Source organism: Malaya genurostris, chromosome 3, assembly GCF_030247185.1.
Source record: "Malaya genurostris strain Urasoe2022 chromosome 3, Malgen_1.1, whole genome shotgun sequence".
NCBI classification, from domain to species: Eukaryota; Metazoa; Arthropoda; class Insecta; order Diptera; family Culicidae; genus Malaya; species Malaya genurostris.
The window spans coordinates 251,601,835-251,626,077 of NC_080572.1; the positions used below are offsets into that span (position 1 = coordinate 251,601,835).

A 24,243-nucleotide genomic window follows, 5' to 3' on the forward strand; every position below is an offset into this window, starting at 1 on the left:
GAAGCCTGGAAAGTACTCGCCGTATTTCCTGGGGAAAATACGGGAACAACTGAGTGCTTTATCTGAAAAATCATATCGGATTACCTTGGTTTGGGTCCCATCACATTGTTCCGTAAGGGGCAATGAGATGGCGGACTCACTGGCCAAGGTGGGCGCATTACAAGGTGAAACCTATGAAAGACCAATCTGCTTCAATGAATTTTTCAGTCGTTCTCGTCAAGAGGCACTCGTCAGCTGGCAAACCTCCTGGAATGATGGATATCTAGGACGGTGGTTACATTCCATTATACCGCAGGTATCGACGAAAGCTTGGTTCCGAGGGTTGGACGTGAACCGGGACTTTATTCGCACAATGTCAAGACTTATGTCCAACCACTCTTTGCTCAAAGCGCATCTTCATCGTGTTGGCCTTAGTGAGAGTAATCATTGCGTTTGCGGAGACGGTTATCATGACATCGAGCATGTTGTTTGGGTGTGCTCCGAGTATTGCGACGTCAGACTCCAGCTAATTGATTCCCTTCGGGCCCGAGGTAGACCACCTTATGTTCCAGTCCGTGACGTTTTGGCAACCCGAGATCTCCTTTACATGACCTACCTCTATAACTTCCTCAAAGCTATAAACGTGCAAATCTAGTGCCCTCTCTTTCTCTTTCTTTCTTCTACAGTGGTCCTACCCCAAATGAACTAAACACTGGTCAAGCTGAATTGCTGGAAACCATCCATAAATGACACACCGACATCAAAGTACACCAACAAAGCATCCGAGTCTAGTACAGTCTCTTCCTCGTTACAATCTGGAGAACGTCAAGAACTCGGAAATGAAAAGTGTGTTAAGAAGATGCAAGCTATTAATGAATGATTTGTAATACCAAAATATGTTCAAAATCAATACAGTATAGGTCCCACCCTCCTGACACTCCTTTACTAACTTTAGGGGAGCAGGTCGCCCCATAATACGGCTTCCACTCATATCCACCTAACAACAAGATAATCGGCCACGTTAAGCTAACGCAAATGAGCCCAATAAAAATTTTATTATAAAAAAAAAAAAAAAAAACGTGACAATACGACTGAACAAGTTGTTGTCCCACCAGGAATTAAACGCTTCAAAAGATTCAAAATCAAATTCTGAAACTAAAAGCGGCCTCCTCGGTTTAGTAGTATAAATGAGTTCCACAGGCTCACATATACAGTACAATTAGATGCAATATTGTATAGTTTCAAAGATAAATTCAAGGTAAGCTTAGCTGCGATTTTACATGTATTGTTTGAATAGGAACTCTAGTAGAATTTGGTTAACCGTCAGTTTCAGTTTAATTATTATTTGCTTCAAAACAATACGCGTCTGATGGCTACACGCGTTGTAACTATAATAATGTTCATTCATAAGTTAATAACATCAAGTTACAATATGAACAAAATTTCGGGATTTTGTTGCGTATCCATTCCGTATATTCCTAATATGCCAAAGCGAAAATCAATGTAAGTAACTAAATATTTTATGCGGATTGTTTCACATGTTTTCTTCCTCGTATTGTTGCCATATTATTTACCGACACTTTCCGAAGACTATCGACGATTTTGAAGAAGGATTCATAAAATTACACTATTACTGAGTTTACTAGTACAACATTTTTTCGTTAACAATATATAAAATCTTCTCTTGGATCGAATAACTGTTTATAAAATTAATAAATTTGTACGTTTCTCGAAAATTATTATCGTTGAATAGAACAGTTTCATTTGTTCAGGTTTATATCTTTGTTTGTATCTAAAATTGAGATTTCGAGTAACTTTGAATTCATCATAATTGACTTCTAGTTAAAGGACGTTATTCAAAAACTTAACAATGTAAAAATTTGTGGAAAGGGATCAAAATTGAATAGAATCAATTATCAAGAAAGAATCTAATTGTCAATTTTATCATTTGCTAACAATCTAAGCGCTTAAACTAGAGCAAGTTTGTAATTAGTCAATTGAATAGTTTAGTGTATCATCATCATTATCATCTTTATTTTCGTATTTATTATGGGAACCCTAGAAACATATCATTTTTAATGTTATTGTGCTCGGTCGTGTCTTGAATACAACCCTCTAATTTTTTTCGTTTGGTTAATGAAAAGATACTTACTAAAAACTGTTTGACAGTTAGATTCATGACAATCAGTTTTCACAGAAGTTTGGTTATTGGAAGATAATTTTACCATACGGACAGTATATTTTTTACCGTACTCGGCGACTATTCAGATTTACCGTATGAATTGTATATCTATTTACAAAATTCTATAATCAAAATTTACGTAAGACTGCTCGTCCGGTAAAAATTTGCATAATTATTGTAAAAGAAAACTCATGTATCGAAATATCTGTCATTTCTATAGACTACCGAAATTTCTCGTCAAATATATTACCGAACAAAGGAATTAAATCTTAGTGTGTGTGTGTAAACAAGAATCTTACACCAGCGTGTATAATCAACATTAAGATAAATGTTGCCGCAATATTATGTTACATACATATAAATTTTAATTACATATAGTATATTTTAATATTTAAATATTAATTTATGTAGTAGGTGAATTTGATATGAACACCTACTATTTCTTATCTATGAAACACGTAGCTCTTACTGGATTATTGTTTGAATAGCTTCCAGAGGCAATTCCATTGAAAATTACGTGAAAAGCAGGGTGGAAAATATTCACATGACTTCTCACGTAACTATAATATGATTACTTTGTTGAGTGTAACATAACATATGTTGAAACGAGGTCATGATTTCTGTTTTGTTTCTACATTTCGTCTTCGACTCATCAGTACATAGCAGTTAACTTCGAACTGCCACTCCACTGAGTAGCCCAACATAAACCGCTTAGCAGATCATTGTTATGGTACATCGAATAAATATGGACATTGTTAATCGTTCTGCGGCTCGCTCTAGTTTACCTGAGTCCGGCAGTTTACTAGTATAACTGATAACTCGGTTTTCACAGACTTAGATTCAAATGAAATGTCTTTTGGTCCCATATAAAGTTCCTGAGTTTCATTTGGATCGGAATTACAAGTTGATATACAACAAAAATGTAAAAATGATGTTCCTCGCTTTTCTCGGAGATGGCTGAACCAAATTTCACAAACTAAAATTCATCTGAAAGGTCTTAAAATGCCATAATAATATACCAATTTTCATTCGAATCAAACCACTGGTTCCGAAGGTAGGGTGTTTAGTTTAAAAATGTAAATATCAAGCTACCTCTTTATATTGGCTAATGAATTTCTCATGAGAGCGGCAAACCATTAGTTACAGTAAGATATGTTGTCTCTGTTCGATAGATTGACCTTAATTGTAAGAGTATTTGCTTTAATTGCCAGTTTAATTCAGGAATGTGTTGTAAAACGGCCCTTACACGATCATTAAAAATGTCATTACTAAAAAGTAATGTCATTTCTATTGAACGTGTAGTAGTAGTGGCAGTAGTGAGGCACTTATTTTCAACGTATCCACTAAGAAATAGGGGCATTCATCAGACCGACAGGGCACCGTGTTAGATCAACGGAGAACTTCCGGTGAACGTTTTTTTCTTACTAGATAGACATAGAAAATTGAAAATTTGCACAGGATTTGAGAACAAGAAAACTGAACCGTAACTGCTACAATACATATCTATTCCATTTCCTAGAACAGTATTAAAAGAACAAAAAGCAACTGTACTCCAGTCTAGAAATAATTTGAGTTTTCAAATTTAGTTTCCTTGAAACTTTTGGAGTGGAAATGATTGAAATTATTTATTATAGGAATACCACAATATGTCTTGATGTACAAAGTTGGCATTCCTTGGTTCAAACAGACGGGGCTGCTTCGATGGCTGAAACAAAGTGCTACAACAACGATACCAACAATCCAAAAATAATAAATACGAAAAATACCAACAACTTATAACGATACTTCCAACAACAATAAATACATTAACTGCGACGGCTAGTCAATTGACGAAGGTACGACTGATGAACCAAAGCCCCCAAACCTCGCTGGATGGCAAAGAGATTATCTATTCAAAAGAGCAGAAAAAGGCATCGAAAAACTTTTGTAGTGATTTCGTTTATACATGAGAAATAATAATGTTTATACATAAAAAAATAAATAACTCAGCTCCCTCTACCAGTTAAACTAACTAGCTTCAAGTTAAAATACCAAAAATACTAAGACTATCCAAATACACCGCTCGCTAAAAACAACACTTCTCAACATCAAGGCTTTCTCTAGCTTTTTAAACAAGTTTGTTCAATTACGTTACACTTTTATTACCCTGGACGGGTGAGGACTAGACTCACTTTGTAATACGCAGACATCAAACAAATATTAGAATGCTTGTAATTTTTGTCTATCTAAATGTAACATCGGTGATAGATTTAAACAGTAGGTATATAGAATAGTCAAAAATTTTCTCTTTTAAATGCAATACTCGCTAAAGGATCAATTCAAGAATCAATTGTCTGGCAACGAATGTACTACACTAATGGTCAAGATAGATATTCCTGCTATCGATCATTTACATGAAACACCTACATTATATTGTTTAGTATCGGAAGGCACGCCATCCACTTTCCGTTGGTTATCGTTTGGATACTTTCCAATTCGTACTTATTGTCGTTTCCCAAACCAATTCGCAACTGTTGGCAGTGAAACAAAGGCGTGATCCTATACGGGGTAAACTACTGTAAGTCTTTTGAGTACTAGGAACGCAATGGAACACTTAAAGTTTAAAGCAAATTTGTTCTTTTCATCTGAGAATTCTCTTTCACAACAACTTTCGCATATCATCCTCGAAATCAGTATCATGCAACTCCTGTCTCAGGCTTCTGCAGTCGTCTATGATGAAACTGTAAAGGAAAATCTGCATTATCAATTCCAACCACTGACAACAGTTCAATCTTAACAGTACCTATAAAACAGAACAGTCAATGGCACTGTGACCAGGTGCCAAATGGAATGAGCGTCGAACGTCCAGAAGATCGGTGGGAAATCATTCACTTCCAACAACAATGACGATGTTGCTAGCACAATGAACAAGAAACACTTCCAGACGTATCGACGCCTTCGTCGCTGCAGAATGCACCAGAGGATCCAACCGGTGGCACCGGTCATTCCTATAAGAATGCATAAGATATAATTTATCAACCCATACACGTTTCCTAATAATCACCTGTCACGATATTTGCTTTCATGTTGTACGCATAATCGAATCGCCCAACGCTCAAATAAGAGAAGTGATTAACAAAAAATACAACGCACAGAACGGTGAATACCGCTCTTAAATATTTTGATTTCCTGTGAATCATTCGCATCGCCATGCAATAAAACGAAGCCAAGACCATGGAGTAGGCAAATGTGTAATCGAACAGTTCCGTTATAGGGAAATCACGCGCGTGGAACACAGTTGACCAAACCCACGCGTTTAGGCAGATATACGAAAATATGTGCCATAAACGGTACATAGGACTATCGGGACGAACCTCCTTGCGGAATTTCTTCAGCATCGAATAATGCGTTCCAAAGTTGGTCATTGAGAAAAACACTGATGCAGGTTCTTGCAGACCGAGAGCCCGAATGAATGGCCACTTCCCATAGAACTGTGGTGTGGTCCAATTTCGATTCAAAAACGCACTGGTCGTTTTCCACATACATTCGTATCCACATTCGTCATAGCAGGTCCACAAGAGCCACTTGTTTATCAAACTTTGCTTTCCTTGATAACCACGCTTAAAGGTCAAACCAGCTGCAATACGTAAATCATTCGTACGATATAAAATAAATATCACCAGAACCGATATATCACTTACACTTTGTACAATTTAGTAGCGCGCAGTTTTTTAGACAATTTTGGAAAAACTGACTTTGATCACCAGCAGAAGCAAATATTTGTCGAACGAAGACCAGTAAAACTGTTACTAAAGCCAATAATCGAACGTTTATCATTTTGGAATTTACTTAATAAAGTTTTCCAACTATTTGGTATTACCAAATCACTGCTGGTTCAATGCATAAAGCAAAAATCGATATCCCTATAAATATCTTCGCTCTCTATTAGTTAAAAAGCAACAATTAGGCTTTTTTCATGGCTTTCTGACAACTTAAGACTAGGAGATTTCAATGAATGTACTTTGACTGAGAAATAAAAGCGTCCAAAAGTCACTGCACTAATCGAACATCTTCCGAAAGAAAATCAAAACAAACAGGCGCCCGATCCAACCCACTGAATGTTCGATGTTAATGAAGGATGACGATGTTTTCTATGGGTTTTCGCGTCAAAACGAAAAACTTATCAAGGGGTGCATATAGGAATAACAATTTTGCGAAACAATATTTAGTACTTTAATTTTCTCAGTCAAACAGAAATATACAACGAAATAGTTGACAGATTTTTTTTTCAAATTTTGCTTAGTTACTTCGTTTGGATTTGAAACAAAGAACATCTCGTAACTCAATCACATGCAAACATAAGCAACATAAAGCCGAAATATGTTATAGTATGTTCACATTAGCGCTGATATCAAGTCTGTATAAAATGTTCAAAACGACGTATGTAACAATGAGAGATTCTCTTTGTTTACTTTCTCTTTCGATTATTGCGAAATATACCAGCTATTTTCGGTAATTTCTCCAGAGCAGATTAAAAGATGATAGCTTTAGTTATTATTATCGGTAAATGATTGGAGAGAAGGATTGCTTATAGTGCCGTAATAATCAAAAGAGAAAGTAAACAAAGAGAATCTCTCATTGTCACATACGTCGTTTTGAACTTTTTATACAGAATATCATGTGTGATATCACTTGATATCCCATACAATTTGATGTCAACGCGTATCACCGTTTTGGCATGATATCCGGGATATAATGTACGATATCATGTCGAGTTGTCAAAAATCGCAAATAGCAACACGGATAATAGCATTGAACGCACTCATTTATGAACGTCACTTTGAGAGTGACAATAAACAATCATTATAATTTCGAATTATTAAACGAATACTGGCGTTCGGAGACCATTAAATGCAAGACTTCAATTATTGATTGAATTGTAGAAGGAGAAAAGCAATATTACTGATATTACTTCTAATGGGCACATTCAATATGACAACTTGATTGTCAAACGATATCATTTTGATCAAATTTGAACACTTGCACGTGATATGCATATCACTTCGGTATATCAAGTAATATAAGCGCTAATGTGAATATGGTATAAGGCCGACGAAGCTATTGCACATTACAAAAAAAAAACGATATCTTGGAAAGCCGAAGCATTTATAAGGCTGGCGAGTTTCTTACATACCACAAGAAAATGAAACCGAAGCATCTAAAGCTGAATCAGTTTCAAAGTAACACTGGGAGAATTGTGTCACCAAAAGTCGAATCACACCGACGTGAAAATTATCAAAAATTCTGCATTTTTTCAGCCGTTTGTCAGGTCTATCCTTTGAAAGTATCTATTGTTGCCAAGAAAACATAAAATATTGAAGATAATTTGTATTTAGGCATACACAGATTTACTTTTTCTCATTTTGTTTTTGCGTTGGCTTTTGGAGACTACACTGTCGTAACTTCGAGGTTTCGTTGATGAAATAAAATTTGGCAAACATCAAATTCTTCAAGTAAAATAATTCATTCTTGACAAAATATTTGAATGATTGTCTTTCCACTAGTCTTATATTTTTAGGATAGATCCGGGGACAAATAAAGTAAGGTAATAATAATAATATCCACAACTAAAAAAAATACTGGTATCTATCTTGTTATTTCAAGTTATTCTAGATATATTGTTCATACAAACACCACTGGATTCTTCATAACAACTCACCTTGAATGATACTTTGTGCAAAATAGCATCGAATTTGAAAGAGAATTGAAAACCCAATTGCATGAAAACGAAAGAACAAAAAGGTAAACAAGCGAAAGATTAAAGCAGTCATTTTTTATGTTTTGCAAGATAGGAGATGAAGTTTATTATTGAAGTATAAGTTGAGGTTAGGCCAGGAATTGTAGAAGAATGAGAGATGTTTGTCGTGATTTTTTCTTGAAATTCTGCTATCTTTGTTCATCCTTTCAATTTTCCGGAGGAAATTGCACCCGTTCTTCATAGAATTCGTCGAGTCAATCCTCATTCTTATTTCTGTTTCAGACTACTTATATTGAAGTTTGTCTGTATCGCAATAATTACTGTTGTTTTATAGAATTTAGACTACAATCATAAATATGCTAAAACTACATTGTAAAACAACATAATTATTGTTCACAATATTATTTGAGTTGTATCTGGATTACTAAGTAATTCAATTATTATAATATTTATTTCACGATGTATATTTTTTATTATTCTTTCTTGTGGCCGGATTATACCACATATGTTACCACAATGTTATTGCTTGCATATTTGAAAATGTGTTGGAATAGATTTTTTTCCGATCATAAATAAATCGGTGCTCGTTTCTATAGTAGTTTTGGCTTCCAAAGAATTTTCAGAGTGTTATTACTTCGATTTATCATACTTTATACACTCTTTACAGTCAACATCACAGACTTTCATTATATCGATGAAAGAATAAAAATTGAAATTCTGCCTGCAGACTTTATTTTGGCTTCGTCTTGTCGTAGGGTAACGAGTGACGTTAACATCGATACTCTCATTTTTGCAATGAGAGACATAAATACTTCGCTCTCTTCGTTTGTTTTGGAGGTGATCAATTACAAATGAAGCGGTACAAAAGGTCAGGATAGGTTGTTCCATCCGTTCGGAATCCATTTGGAAATCATACTGAGCTGAGCTCGAATCAAATTCTAGATGAATCAACTTCGAACGTCCGTGCGCGGTGCCGTGCCTGAACTAAATCGGAGCGGAAGAGTTTCAATAATCTTTTACCCGCTTGTGAGGAATTCTGGCAACCGTCAGAAGGCTGGCTGCATTCCGGCAGCAGTCAAAATTGTACAGGCGAAATTGCGTCATTCTCTCGCCGTATGTGTCTTGTTTATTTCTCTCTTCCTTCTTTTTTCTTTTTTTTTATTCGACTTCATTTGATATTCGTCACTCCCTCATGTGCATACAAAAAACGAGTCTTGAGACGAGTTAAATAAGATTGAAAACTTGGTATGTTTGGTAGTGAGAAAGCACTGTTATTGGCAATAATATTTTTCATAATTATTGTTATGAAGGGCAATAATTTATTGCCTTTCAAATGACTTTTTAATAAAAAAATGAAACCAAGACGCTAAAAATGTAGAACCGATTCAAAACGGTTCTGCCAATCTTGTATAGCAAGAATCTGACAGAAACAGAACCGTTAATAACCGTTAGGCGAAATTCTCTGCCGGAAACGGTTGTTGCATTGTTGCCAGACTTTTGCCGGAATTCTGGCAGAATTCCGGCAAAAATGGCTGGCAGACAAAGCCAGCCGTCTGGGGGGAAATCTTCCCACCGCGTACAAGTGGGTAGGTGACTGGATCATGAAGGGCAAAACTAAGTAAACTTAGTTTTAGTAAAATCGAGAGTTTTGCGAAATTGTAATTTCTGTACTAAAAATTAATATTTCTGGCCAATTTCGTCCTTCTTTGGAACAGTCGCAATGCGATGTTTTTCTGACAGCTCTGTTTTCTGAGTACGACCCTGCCGTAGCTCATACTTTTTCTCTTTCACGGTGACGAAGAGCACTGTTTGTTCGTAACACTTAGACAAAAAGCAGCAGATCCTAATCATATTTTTTCCGTTCAATACTTAAAGTTTAATAGCGTGAAATAAAGAAATAGTGTAGTAACAATTGTGCGTCGTAGATTTCACAAGCTTCCTTTAGCAACAGCAGGTGCAGGGGTAGCTAATTAGTGGCTCATATTGTGCAGAAAAGATTGTGATTTTTGTGGGTGTTGTGGAAAAAATAAATAGGTGTTCCTGTGAGTTGTGCAACGTAATTAGAGGAACAGTCAGGAGTAAGCAGCTGAAACAGACGGGAAGGTTTGGTGTGCATTACACAGCCCGTAGGTAGATACAGACTACATCAGCAGCAAATATGTCCTACGCGTATCTGTTCAAGTACATCATCATAGGTGATACGGGTAAGTTTTCGCTGAAACTGAAATTCCTTGCTAAATAATCACTTCCTGCTGGATGTGAAAACTTTGCGTTAGGAATTGTTGTGGGTGTTGTACATGCGGGAGGTGGCGAGAAGGGAAGTTGAATCAAAATAATCGATAATGTTCCGTCATCGTTCGCTCTCACGAGACATTTTATGCTCGCCCGTATTAGCTGTGTGTACACCGAGAAAATTCAGTCCTTTTGCAGACGACAGGGCAACAAAAAATAAACAACTTGCCCTCAATAAAAATATCAGTAGCAAAATGGATTAGTTGCTCTTTGTTCATCTATAGTTTAATTTCTCTTGAAACTGGAAGATTGTTCTTTGTACGACTTAGTGCTAACGTCTCGTCCAGTAGACAGGAACTTACTGCAACACTATGGTATTTATGCTGTTGTTTGTATCATCGTCTGAAGCGACGTATGTGGACAGCAGACAACGTAGTAATGATCTGGTAAGCAAGTGAGTCATGCTAGCCGAACTGTTGTTTCTAATGTGTGAACGATGAACCTTCAGTGATTTACAAATTCAATTTCTTCGTTTGTCTTCATCGTGATTGATAATAAACAAGGATCTCAATTCTTGCATTGATTTTCGATATAATAAATAAATTGCATCCAACACCGACAGTCGATTGCAGTGCATGCTGGTGTGGATGTTTTGCAACTGTAAGGTCATTGTGCGATGAAGTATGTTGAAGTAGAAATACTTTTTATTTACATTGTAGTGTACAACCAAACGATTCATACTTTTCCAAATGCAGAAATATGTAGTTTTCCGTATGTTTTCAAATATAAACTACGGCTCGTATTTACGAGAAATTAATTGATACTCTTGAAAAAGGATGAACATAAATACTAGGCGACAAACATTTCAGCTATCGATTTTTTCTTATCGCGAGGATAAAATTTAGTTTATTGTTTTCGCACCCTCCATGCTGAAATATACATGATAGCAACTAGTTTGGTAAACACTATTTTCTAAGTACTTCACGATGCTGATCTCTGATTCTACTGGATACTGGAAAAATATCAAAGTCAATTTCCGAGTTGATTCTACATACAACCTCTTTCTTTTTGTCCTTCTGCAGGTGTCGGTAAATCCTGCCTTTTGCTGCAGTTCACCGATAAGCGCTTCCAACCGGTACATGATTTGACGATCGGTGTCGAGTTTGGAGCACGTATGATCACAATTGATGGCAAGCAAATCAAACTGCAGATTTGGGATACGGCAGGTCAAGAAGCGTTCCGTTCGATTACTCGTTCCTACTATCGTGGTGCCGCTGGGGCACTACTGGTATACGACATCACCCGTCGTGAAACGTTTAATCATCTGACCACCTGGTTGGAGGACGCCCGGCAGCACTCGAACTCAAACATGGTGATCATGTTGATTGGAAACAAGAGGTGACCGGAAAAAATGGAACTAAAAGGTTTCATATTTAATTAACCTATCGAACTTTTTAGTGATTTGGACTCTCGTCGCGAGGTCAAAAAAGAGGAAGGGGAAGCATTCGCCCGAGAGCATGGTTTAGTTTTTATGGAAACTTCTGCTCGCACAGCAGCGAACGTAGAGGAAGCGTTTATCAACACTGCGAAGGAGATCTACGAGAAAATTCAGGAAGGCGTGTTTGATATCAATAACGAGGTAAGTTCCTTGATCATCAAATCACCAAACAATTGTTATTTCCTCTATTTTCCGGCAGGCAAATGGTATAAAGATTGGTCAGGCACATTCGCCAACTAATCCTTCCCTAGGCAGCGGAAACAATTCAGGAGGCCAAACCAGCAGTGGTTGCTGTTAAAACTACTGGAAACACACATCACTCACACACACACACACATTGTTGCAATGTTCAGTACTGGCCGATTGGGTGTAGAAAGTCTAACCTAAATACGAAAAAAAAGTTATTGGGAACCAATTGCACCCGAAACCGTACAGGACTTTGTATAAATAGAAAAACAATGATAAAATTTCGTAATCAGCTCCTAGAAACATACAGATAATATAGTTCTTACGGAGGATTGGGTCTGTGCAAGCGGGACGTGAGTTGTGAATGTTGTAAAATATACTTTTTATTTAATTTTTTTAATACCAACATAAATCTGATGTAGATTAAAGACCAGACAGTGAGATGAACTGATCGTTTCCGTTTTGCTATTCAAGTTCTTTATCGAAAATAGGATGAAAAAGGCCACATCTTTTTACGATGCTAATAACCGTTAAGGTGCGTTCAGCTCTAACTGAATTGTCTCTTCTTGCTATTTGAAACGATAGCGTTTAACGGGCTACCAATTAAATCAATTATCTAACTGCATGTTTAGTAATATTTTAAAATAAAATCATTATAACAACCACGAATTACCATTGAATTTCTAGTGTAATCCTGAACCGTAAATGCAATCGTTTATTGATCAATATAGGAATGAAAAGCTTTTACCAAATCCGATTCCTTGAGTTAAAAACTGAATTGACGTCAACAAGAAAATTACTGACTCCATTTAGGTACGATCAACATCGGAGCTACATCCATTCCACAGATCTACCCTTTCTATGGATAGGAGAAAAAATCTTCCGAAAACACTACTGTCTATTATAATTTAATGTATGTCCAACCAAAAAACTGTATTGCTCTGAATCAATGTGATGTGCATTTTACGAATACTGAGAACAAAATTACCCCTACTGGTCGGTTTTAGAAATTACGCATTTGTGTTAAAGAATCTAAGCATAACAGTAAAGCGATTTGGGGCTTTTCGATCGTAAACTTTTCAGTTAGGATCGATTGAGGTTTAAAACAAATTACAATAAATAATTAGTTCTAATCTGTGTTTTTTTCTACCTTAACTGATATCTCACAATTCAGATGAACTTTTCCAAAAACGCCGCTGTCAATAAATCGCAAGCGAACATTATCCATTCGAATATTTGTTTTGACGTAGGTCTACCCACTTAGGCGCATTTTCGAAATTTACCAACACGAGAATGTTGTTGAATTGCTTCATATTTGATTTCCTAATCACTTTTTTTTGTACTCGCTTAACGAAATCACAATGTAAGATTGTTGTCAATGTCACGTTTATTACGTAAACGTTGTTTTAATAGTGAAAAAGAACCTGTTTTAATCAGCCTACACTCAGAAAAATAGTATGGTTACAATTACTATATGGGCGGTCAATTCGACCATGAGAGTATAGTGGTTTTCAACCGACTATTAATTCGGATGGTTTCAACAACAGTCAAGTTCATTTTTACTATTCATGATTTTGGCTCTAGAATAGTAATATTGAACAGCATATCGTATGAATAACTATTGCAATTGGGATGATTAGCGTAACCATGACCGCATCTTAGTTTCACATTGTTCTCTTGTTGTAACCAGAGCCATGAAAGTTTTGGCATTTAACTTCTAGTTATTTCAAACATACAGAAAAGTTGTATGAATTTCTATTTCAGAACAAGAATAACAGAAAAAGTTTTGTCATAATGTTTTTTATTTTTCAAATTTTACACAGTCACATCGATCAGTGGTAATCAAGTTATGGTATGAATCGCTTTCGTTTATTGTACCTACCGCATAGCTGTTGTGTCCACTACTGTTTGTTTACTTAAGCTCTCCGGTTCCAAAAGTCTTGTCGAGTCAAGATGCTCGACATCTGCAAAATTGCCTAGCGATATTTTCCTATATTTTTCATCGAATTCTTTTTTTTTGTTTTCAGCTTTTCTCGGCTAAGACCAGGTTTGGTCCATCTCGCCGTTCATCGGATTCAAGCAATTTTCATCCGGAAAGTGGATGAAGTTCGCCGTTTCTTCCATAATGCGTTAGTTGTTGTTCCCACGCATCAGATAATAATCTAGTATGAAATATTCATTAATGACGTGACTTCACTGAAAAATAAATTCCTGCCGATGAAAGTTCAAATTCAGCGATGAAACGAGTAGGGATACAAAATACTTTACTCATCTGTGATAAACAGTCGCAATACCAAATACTTTCGCTAATCATCCACTGTTATGTTGTCCACGAACGATTTTTTTTGCTATACTGAAACTTTACGTGACAATAAAAAAAATGAATGCATTTATTTACAATGTGTATAGTCAGCACTATACATTAATGTGCTTATTACAAAAACTATGTTGATGTGAACAATACGAATAGTTTTCTCAAACATTCCAATTGTCTAGCCAACTGTATTCATGGTAACATTCGAATATTGGAAAGAAAAACATACACACATAGTAGCAATAACTATTTCGCTTTTTAAATTTATCATGTTCGAGAGCAAATTCACCTTACTTGTAATTGTAATTTTAACTATTTGTTCTCATATTAGAATTGACAACCATTGTCAAAATGACCATGCCAGATAAGTCATAAATAGAAATAGTTTTGTCAAGTTGTAGTCTTTGTTATCTAGTACTTCATACAACACAAATAGTGAGTAATTTGATATCAAGGTCGTCGATACTATTTAAGCGTATAGTTGAAATAACTATGAAAAAAAGGTTGCAGTTACTATGATATTTTTCTCAGTGTAGTGGTGTAATGATGCCTTTCTCATATTACTCATACCATCATAAATATTCGCCCCTATTCAGTATTTCGATCGAATCGGATTATTCCAATCGAATGAAAAAAAATTGACAGTCTGTAATCCGATCGAATGACACTTTTTTATGGAAAACTCGATCGAGATGCAGAATGAAAAATTACGTATTCGATCAAAATAATCCGGGTTGAACGACATTCTACTTCAACCTAATTTCGTGATAATCAGTCGAACTATGTCTGAGAAAATAGACTGAATTCCATTTTGACGAATTTCCATTTTGGCATTCTGCAACACTATTTCCGATGCTTCCGAAATCGGGAACCGGGATAGCCGGAGTTAATTTGATACGCCTGCTACTAAAAATGATTAACGACTGGAATAGTTTTGAACCAATTTTTTTCACGTATTTTGCTTCGCCACTTTATGTGACGATATAAATTTTTTTAACACTTAACACCCTATAATTCCGGTACCGAAAGTCGTAATCAGAATGAAATTCTAAAGTTCAAACTGACATTTTGCGTACTCAACGCATTGATTCGAAAGGTTTATGATACTCGGACTCCGGGTCTCTGTGCAAAGATCAGTTCATTGACATTCTTTTATACTTTCGGTCTTTCTGGTTTATTCAACGCCATTGAATACTTTTTTGTGTTTACGGTGCTGATGGTTTGGTTGTGGTTCTAAACTCAAGCTATACTGAGCAAAATACCATAGTAACCGTATCCTGTTTTCCATTGTCATTTCAACTATACGCTTAAATAGTAGCAACAATCATGATATATGACTATTCACCATCTGTATTGTATAAATTACTAGACAACAAAGACTACGACTTGACTAAACTATTTGTATTTATGACTTTTCTGGCATGGTCATCCTGACAATGGTAGTCATCTCAAATATAAGAACAAATAGTTAAAATCACAATTTCTAGTAAGGTGAAATTGCTCTCGAGCCTTGATATATATGAGGAGCTAAATAGTTATTGCTACCATGTAAATATGTCCACAGTATAATAATGTTACCATAAATAGATACATGGTATAAAAGAAATTATGAAGTTTGAAAACACTAACAGTTCGGCTGAAAAGTTCGTATCGTTTGATAGAAACACACATTTTTTTGCCAAAATTCGTTTTTATTATTCAACATAATTGCCATCAGAGGCGATACAGCGATTATAGCGATCTTCCAACTTTTCGATACCATTTTTGTAGTACGATTTGTCCTTTGCCTCAAAATAGGCCTCAGTTTCAGCGATTACCTCTTCATTGCTTCTAATTTTTTTACCAGCGAGCATTCTCTTGAGGTCTGAGAACAGGAAAAAGTCACTGGGGGCCAAATCTGGAGAATACGGTGGATGAGGGAGCAATTCGAAGCCCAATTCGTTCAATTTCAGCATGGTTTTCATCGACTAGTGACACGGTGCATTGTCTTGATGAAACAAAACTTTTTTCTTCTTCAAATGAGGCCGTTTTTTTTAAATTTCGTCCTTCAAACGCTCTAATAACGCTATATAATAGTGACTGTTGATGCTTTTTCCCTTTTCAAGGTAGTCGATGAAAATTATACCATGCGAATCCCAAAATACAGACGACATAACCTTACCGGCCGATTGTTGAGTCTTTCCACGCTTTGGGTTCGGTTCATCGCGTGCAGTCAACTCAGCTGACTGTCAATTGGACTCCGAAGTGAAGTGATGGAGCCATGTTTCGTCCATTGTTATATATCGACGAAAAAATCGGTTTTATTTCGATATAACAGCTCCAAACACTGCTCAGAATCACCAATTCGTTGTTGATTTTGATCGATTGTGAGCTCACGCGGCACCCATTTTGCACAAAGCTTTCTCATATCCAAATATTCGTGAATAATATGTCCAACACGTTCATTTGATGTCTTTATGGTGTCAGCTATCTCGATCAACTTCACTTTACGGTCATTGAAAATCATTTTGTGGATTTTTTTCACGTTTTCATCGGTAACAGCCTCTTTTGGACGTCCACTGCGTTCATCGTCTTCGGTGCTCATATGACCAGTACGAAATTTTGCAAACCACTTACGAATTGTTGCTTCGCCCGGTGCAGAGTCTGGATAACACTCATCAAGCCATTTTTTGGTATCGGCGGCACTTTTTTTCATCAAAAAGTAGTGTTTCATCAACACACGAAATTTCTTTTTTTAAATTTTTTTCACAATAATAAAAGTAGCTTCACTCAAAATGCAATATCTCACAAACTAATAATCAGACAGCTGTCAAATTTATACACGTATCTTTTGAAGGTTGGTACTAACTGAAAATGGTATGGATTTAATTCTAGTGGCGCCCTCTCATAGAAACGATACGAACTTTTCAGCCGATCTGTTATTCATGTAGTCCATATCAACAGAATTTATGTAGTAAGCACATTATCGTATAGTGTTTTTTAACCGACTATGTTTTTCATTTGTGCTGACTATACAAATGGTCAATAAACGGGTGTACTTAGTTATTGTCACATAAAGTTACAATACAGCAGACAATTTCGTAACACTTCAGTGATAGATTTGAAAAAAAGTATATTGCGACTTATATTGTGCAATTTGGAAGGTCTTGCAGGTGAGTAAATTTTGTAGCCTTACTAGTTTCCGTCGTTGAAATTAAATTTTTCAACAATTTTGCCGGTAACGGCTGTTTTCTAGAGAAATCGACGTCCTGTATAATTTTTATTATTCGTTATCGGTCGCAGTAGAAACAACATCAAGCGATTGATGAAAACGACGAACATCATCCGATTCCCGGATTCAAATCGCTCGAATCCGACGGAAAAAATAACAATATATGGCAGGTGGGCATTGAGGTTTGCATCTGGACTTGGCTATTAATTTCTTCCATGCTGCCCATTCCTGCTTCAGGAAAAACTTCTTCGAACAGAGCCTTGGATCAACAATTGCAACCAAGCAATGCTGCTCTGTGTCTACGTTGATTATCAATATTTCACCAGGCACATCATCATTTGATTTGATGCAAAAATAAAATAGAATTCAATGAAACTATTTTGTTGTTCTTGTTCTAGAATTCAAATTCATAAAACTTTTTAACATTAGCTCATGGTTTGCTGATTTTCAGCATTGTTGAATCAACCACTGCCTTTAGTTTCGAAATAACTAGAAGTGAAATGTCAAAAATACCATGGCTCTGGTTATAGCGAAAACTACAATGTAAATAAAGATTCGGTCATGGTTAGCCTAACCATCTCAATCGTATTAGTTATTCATACAATATACTGTTCAATATTACTATTCTAGAGCCGATACCATTTATAGTAAACATGAACTTGACTATTGTTGAAATCATCTGATTTAATAGTCGGCTGAAAACCACCATACTCGCATGGTCAGGTTGGCCCTCTGTATAGTAACTGTTACCATAATATTTTTCTGAGTGTACGATGTTGGTTTTCGTTTTCTTTATAGCATGTATGAAATTGAACAAAGCACGCTGTGTGCATCGTACGTAAAGGCGTTTGTGCTTTCTTTTTTCATAGCAGCACGTACCGTTGGGTACCGGTTGTGTATCGTCATTTTAGATGACGGTTTGAAAGTTTCTACACTCATCGCTCTGTAATTGCGGAACCGAAAGTCGGATCCGATTGATATTTTACAATGGCTTTGGGGACAATGTGAGCTTTAATATAAAGATTTTGGAAAATCGGTTCAAGCATCGCTGGGAAATCGAAGTGAGTTCTACTTCTGGAGTTTTTCTTCACTACTTTCGGTGTATCCGTAACAAGAAACGGGATACCAGTAGTGCCGAATTAAGTTTATATACCTACAAACTAACAAGTTCTTCAAACTAGACGACTTTAACAGTCAGTTCTATGGGATTTGTACCTGTTATGGACCATCGTTTGTGAAAAAAATACTCATAAAATTGAAAATTTTCCACTTAGTGCGCTTTAGCTTCGAAACCGGAAGTCGGATCCGGTTTAAAAAAATTTAAAAAATACTTCAAGCCGTTTCCGACAAAATTGAGTACCCCTTTTTCCCTAATTTAACTTATTGCCCTGGAACTCCGGAACCGGAAGTCGGATCCAAATAAAATTTAATACCAGACTATGGAACCATAAGATCTTTCATTTGAGTCTAAGACAGATATATGAGATAGGTCCAAATATAAAAATCAACCGAATCAATAACCCTGTTGCATGTTTGCTAACTTCAATTTATGATAGCCCATGAATGAAGACACATCGAGTGCGCAAATCGCAATCCACGCCAACTAAAATTCTCGAACTTTCTGTATACCCGCCATTAGGTTCCATATAGTATCCTCACGCCCGCGGTGACGTATATTCATCCCAGTACATATCTATTGGGTGAAGTTCTTGACAAATTTGTGGCACGTAATGGGCCTTTTGTGCCTTATATAATTTCAGGACGGATTTCGCATATTGACAAGAGTCGGGGCTTCTGATGAATAGTAACAATCGCTACCGTAGACATTCTTCCTTGTACATATCCTTATTGATAGTGCCGCTAGGAACGACGACGAGGAACTGTTAAATTTTTGCCCTCAACAACATATGGCCTGCCAAATCAAGTACTGCTTCCGATATTGGACACCTTTGTCCGGAAATGCTTGGCAATCGACTACTTTGTACCAAAACGATCGACGGCAATTGTAGGATCGAAGGCCTCAAAACATGGTTGCTAAATTGAACAGACTTGGTTTCGATTGGAATATTCTTTGTTGGCTACAGTCTGTTACATCAGGAATCGTCGTTTAGCAATTGGCGATCACTTTTCGAAAGGGTCCTTCACATCATTGGGAATCCCGCAGGGAAGCCATCATTTCGGTCCGTCAATATTTTTCTGTACTTAAACGATGACAATTAGTATCAGGTAGGTCGTTGCCCAAGTTACCATTTTCGTTACGCTAGCTTACTTGTGACTAGTTCGCAACAAGAAATTTGAGTGATTGTTACCAACATCTAACCACTTGCGTGACTCAGATGTGTAGTGGTAGTTAGAAACATTCGAAATTCTCCAGTAAAACTAGTCCGACTAGGTTCTAACTCCTCATATTGAAAATGGCTCAACAATGGGCTTCTGTCTACCGGCTTTGTTGAACGAAAAATGGCGCCCGGTTCAACGGTCTGTTTCAAAATCGGCAAACGAAAGTCCCGTATCGGCCTCCCGTTGGACGATTTATTGGAAATTCGTCGTACCAACGTTTTGGACTAACGGAGGACTTCCGATGGACTTTTTTTTTCTTAGAGGGATGGATCAGAATAATTTCTGGTTTATAAGAGACTTCAGGTTCTACCTACAGTCCTAGAAAAACTGCCATTGTTGAAAAAAATGAAAGCAGTTTTCTTCGCTACTGTCAGAGGATAAATTTTAAGAAACAAATCAGTATAATAGGAACAATATGCCAACTGTTGTCAATATTATAAACTTTCATAATCTGCAGCATAATAAAAATTTTGAGCCAACGGGTAAAAGTTCACTTTCGATCGGGTACGGGTCAAGTTCGGGTTTAAATAAATGCTTATCCGATCATCTCTACATTTCAACGGGGCGCACAAAACATAAAATTTGCTCAAACCTTTATGTTGGTTCCAATATTTTGTTTCTGATTAGAGAAGTTTTAGATAATGGCAACGTTTTACTAGTTGGATGCAACAAATATGGCACCGATAACATGCTTTAAATTCAATTTGTTTAAAAAATGTTAATAAAAATTGGAAATAATTTAAAATTAAAAACAAAAAATGTTATATGTTATAACAAAAATAGTTTTTTAACAATTCGCAAAGTTTCACACAATTAAAAAAAACTCTTGTTATTTACGGTCGATACCGTTCGACATGCTTTCGAACGAAGAGGAACAAGTCATTCTTGTTTTCACTCGAATGTATTCGAACGCGACTCGTTTGCCACAAAATATTGAAATATTAGTAAACTTCTTCAAATAAATGCTAAGCCCTGAAGAAATCACTCAAGTTCCCTTAATTACCCATATGCGAAACGTATTCGAACATCATTCGTACAGACGAATAGGCCCCTTCAAATAACCGTTTTTCTTGGGCAAAATAAAACAATACCTGACCGAAATATGGAATAATAATTATCAAATCACATAAGTTTGGGTCCCGGCTCATTGCTCCATTCTAGGCAATGAAAGAACCGATTATTTAGCCAAACGTGGTGCTATTGAGGGTGAAATTTATGAGACCGATTGCTTTCAACGAATTCTATAGCGCGTCTCGGCAAAGAACACTTGCCAGCTGGAAAGCTTCTTGGGATAAAGATGATCTGGGTCGGTGGATGCACTCAATTATTCCTGGAATATCGACAAAGGCTCACATCAGGGGACTGGATGTGAGTAGAGATTTCATTCATGTGATGTCCAGACTCATGTCCAATCACTACACGTTAGATGCACATCTCCTTCGAATTAGACTTTCCGAGACTAATCATTGTGCTTGTGGCGAAGGTTACCGCGATATTGACCATATTGTTTGAACATGCGTGGAGTATCGTGATGTCAGATCTCAACTAATAAATTCCTTGCGTACTCAAGGTAGACTATCCAATGTCCCAGTTCGCGGCATTCTTGCTTGTCGTGACATTCCTTACAAGAAAGTTCTTTATTATTTCATTAAGTCCATTGGAGTTGCAATTTAAATTTTATTTTATTGTAGATTGTTTTCTCTTCCATGAGTTCAGCCAATAGCCAGCTATCTTATATTAAATTAAAGTGATGGACTGATAAAAACAAACCTGAAATAGTTATAAGATCATGTACAAAATAAATGTATTTCATTTAATGTAATTTAAAATAGCAACTTGTTTGATAAAAACAGTGTTTAGATTAACTAATTAATACCAACATACTAATATGATATTCGAAATGTATTAGGTTTAAAGTACTATGTATTGTGGATGCCACGGCGAAGAAAAACTTATGTATATTGCCTATGAAATAAACGTATTTATGAAAAAACCCCTTTCGAATACATTGGAAACAGTTTAGTCGATTTTCAACAACTTTCTTTTCGAATGTGAAGGTGATTTGCAATCAAATGATAAGTATCTTTTTAATAAAACATTAAGAAAAGCATAGTGAAAGGTTTGTTTGTTTTTCTGGTGAGCATTCGAAAATATGTGCGGTCTAAGGTTTGTAAAGCAAGGCCTTGGTATTACATTCTTGTAGTGGGATTTGACCTTCTGTTTCAATAGGCTTCGCAGCCGATTCAGAGTGTACAGAACCATTACATGGCTGGTGTTACGATTCCAAGATTTTTACGCATCAAATTTTACCATATCTATTAGTGCTTTATGGAAAATACACGATGAGTAGACAAGCTTTATTTTATATCAAATGCATGATTTCACCAATGTAATAAATATGTACACTGAAAATAATTTGCACACTAGCATCATGTGCAAAGTATTTTACTTGGGGAACACATGAAAGTCATGAAAACAGGCGCGGCAACTAGGGGGGGCATGGCCCCTCCAAAAAATCTTTGGGGGGGGGGGGGTGTGCAAAAAGGGCCAATATTTTTGAAACTGGAATAAATATTAGAAAATATGCTAGAAATATCTTATGATATAACACTTTTTTCTGTTATACCCGTAGTTCGTCTCCGTAATCATTCATATTTCTTAACTAAATTACTAAAATTTTTAAACCCATTTACTGCAATGTGAAATGTGCTATACTTTACCACTTCCGAATATTGGTTATTACTGGAATAGTAGGGAAAATGTTTGTAATTTTTACTTGGTTGCTTTTTATTTGCTCTAACCTATCCGTTTCCTTTATAAAAATTCTTTATATATTGCAAAGTTCAATGATCTGTAGTAATAATTTTTTGTGCCCCCCAATATTTCATGGAACTTGCCGTCCCTGCATGAAAATATACACTTAACGCATAAATGAGTGTAAAAACTGTTGGTATTGAGTGGAAACCATGCTACGTTTATCTGAAATGCACATTAAAACGATCAGATAGATCGTTACCTCTAGATTCTATATGAATTTCATATGAAAGTCACATTGTTTTCCACATAGATTTCAAAATGATCTAGAAAAATGAAAAATAATCTAATATCGCATCTTAGTGAATTTGCACATGAAATCTTAAAAGAAATCGCTTTGGTTATGTATTGAAATGAAAAAGCATATTATATTGAAGTGTTGTTTACATGTGAATCAATTGTGCAAATTTTTATCAGTGTTCTGACCTGACTGCTATCAGACCCTGTCAGCGTGGAGCGAAATCAATCTTCAGTTCAGCAACGCCATCGCGCGTCATCACATTCAACCTATAATTTCAATTGTATGGATGCGCAGTGCTGCTATTTTGGCGCGCACGAATTTGACATTTCTCTCCCTTATTTCTATGTACGAGATTCGATGCGTACTCGCTTGAGGGCGCCATGCTCGCAAAAAATGTTGTTGCCAATAATTTGTTCGGGAAATGTAAGAGCTGGATATCTTGTTAATATGATGTCTTTGCTGCTATCTTCAATCAAAGACATCATATTAACAAGATATCCAGCTCTCACATTTCCCGAACAAATTATTGGCAACAACATTTTTTGCGAGCATAGCGCCCTCAAGCGAGTCCGCATCGAATCACAGACTAACAGACAGGACACTCAAATTAGATTCTTCAATCATTTTAACTGTCATTTCGAATATTCCTTTATTTGGGACAGTACTCACATGTGTCATGATGGCGCCACGTTACCCTATCAAAAATATCCTGTCTGTCATCTAGACTGTGTTTATTTTTTTCATTTACCAACAGAGTTGCCATTTATACAGAATTACCTGTAATGTATTGATATGTATTTGCATTTGTATGCGAATTTCATGCAGGATACAGATTTAATACATATTGCCAAAACTATATACAAAATTGTGCCTACCTCTCATCCTTCAACGCAATACAAAATCGAACCCGTTTAGTGGCAATATTTACTTGCTTCTGATCTGCCGCCACTTAATTTCGGGTGAAAATTACCAACACAATAAAAAATAGTCTAGATGAACAATGTTGAGAAAAATAAATGGTTACCTTCCAACATCGCTAAAAAGTTTAATATATTATTAACGTAATATAATAATTTACTGTGACGATTCATTTCCAAATATTATGATGAAATCAGGCATCCCTGCAAGCAGCTGATCGGTGTTGACAAACGAGGGGGAACCAACTAGTAAATTAACTTTTACATAACACAAGGGGTGTACCGATAGTAAATAGTTCGCGCAGTACAATATAGGTGGAACTAGTGCATCACGAAAAATTATTTTTATAAGAATTTACTCATACTGTCATGTCTGTTAGTCTGTGATCGAATCTCGTACACAGAAGTAGGGGAGAGAAATGTCAAACTCGTGCGCGCCAAAATAGCAGCACTGCGCACCCATATAATTGACATGATAAGTTGAATGTGACACCGTGCGATGGCGTTGCTAAACTGAAGATTGATTTCGCTCCAAGCTGACAGGGTCTGCTTCAATGTTTCTCTTAACTTTGCACCAAGCTTAATTTAAAAA

At 36.2% G+C, this 24,243-nt stretch overlaps 2 protein-coding genes across 2 annotated transcripts; one reads left to right on the top strand and one right to left on the bottom strand.

The window, feature by feature from the left end:
- Positions 1–4,094: 4,094 nt before the first annotated feature.
- Positions 4,095–6,266, bottom strand: LOC131438080 (post-GPI attachment to proteins factor 3). Its single transcript, XM_058607879.1, has 4 exons — positions 5,842–6,266; positions 5,205–5,777; positions 4,944–5,148; positions 4,095–4,881 (listed from the first exon to the last, which is right to left on the bottom strand). The coding sequence occupies exons 1-4, from the start codon at positions 5,975–5,977 to the stop codon at positions 4,800–4,802; spliced, it is 996 nt and encodes a 331-aa protein (XP_058463862.1). The 5' UTR covers positions 5,978–6,266; the 3' UTR covers positions 4,095–4,799.
- A 3,409-nt stretch (positions 6,267–9,675) lies between these two features.
- On the top strand, positions 9,676–12,947 carry LOC131436439 (ras-related protein Rab-2A). Its single transcript, XM_058605160.1, has 4 exons — positions 9,676–10,102; positions 11,213–11,528; positions 11,589–11,769; positions 11,828–12,947. The coding sequence occupies exons 1-4, from the start codon at positions 10,057–10,059 to the stop codon at positions 11,924–11,926; spliced, it is 642 nt and encodes a 213-aa protein (XP_058461143.1). The 5' UTR covers positions 9,676–10,056; the 3' UTR covers positions 11,927–12,947.
- Positions 12,948–24,243: the final 11,296 nt, after the last annotated feature.

What these genes read in the sequence shown, in the direction of transcription:
- LOC131438080 (XM_058607879.1), bottom strand. Translation starts at nt 5,977, where the DNA reads ATGATAAACGTTCGATTATTGGCTTTAGTAACAGTTTTACTGGTCTTC. An exon ending in GCTACTAAATTGTACAAAGT is followed by an intron (nt 5,778 to 5,841) that starts GTAAGTGATATA and finishes TACGTATTGCAG; the next exon opens with CTGGTTTGACCTTTAAGCGT. An exon ending in GAAAGCAAATATCGTGACAG is followed by an intron (nt 5,149 to 5,204) that starts GTGATTATTAGG and finishes GCATTCTTATAG; the next exon opens with GAATGACCGGTGCCACCGGT.
- LOC131436439 (XM_058605160.1), top strand. Translation starts at nt 10,057, where the DNA reads ATGTCCTACGCGTATCTGTTCAAGTACATCATCATAGGTGATACGG. An exon ending in ATGTTGATTGGAAACAAGAG is followed by an intron (nt 11,529 to 11,588) that starts GTGACCGGAAAA and finishes CGAACTTTTTAG; the next exon opens with TGATTTGGACTCTCGTCGCG. An exon ending in TGTTTGATATCAATAACGAG is followed by an intron (nt 11,770 to 11,827) that starts GTAAGTTCCTTG and finishes ATTTTCCGGCAG; the next exon opens with GCAAATGGTATAAAGATTGG.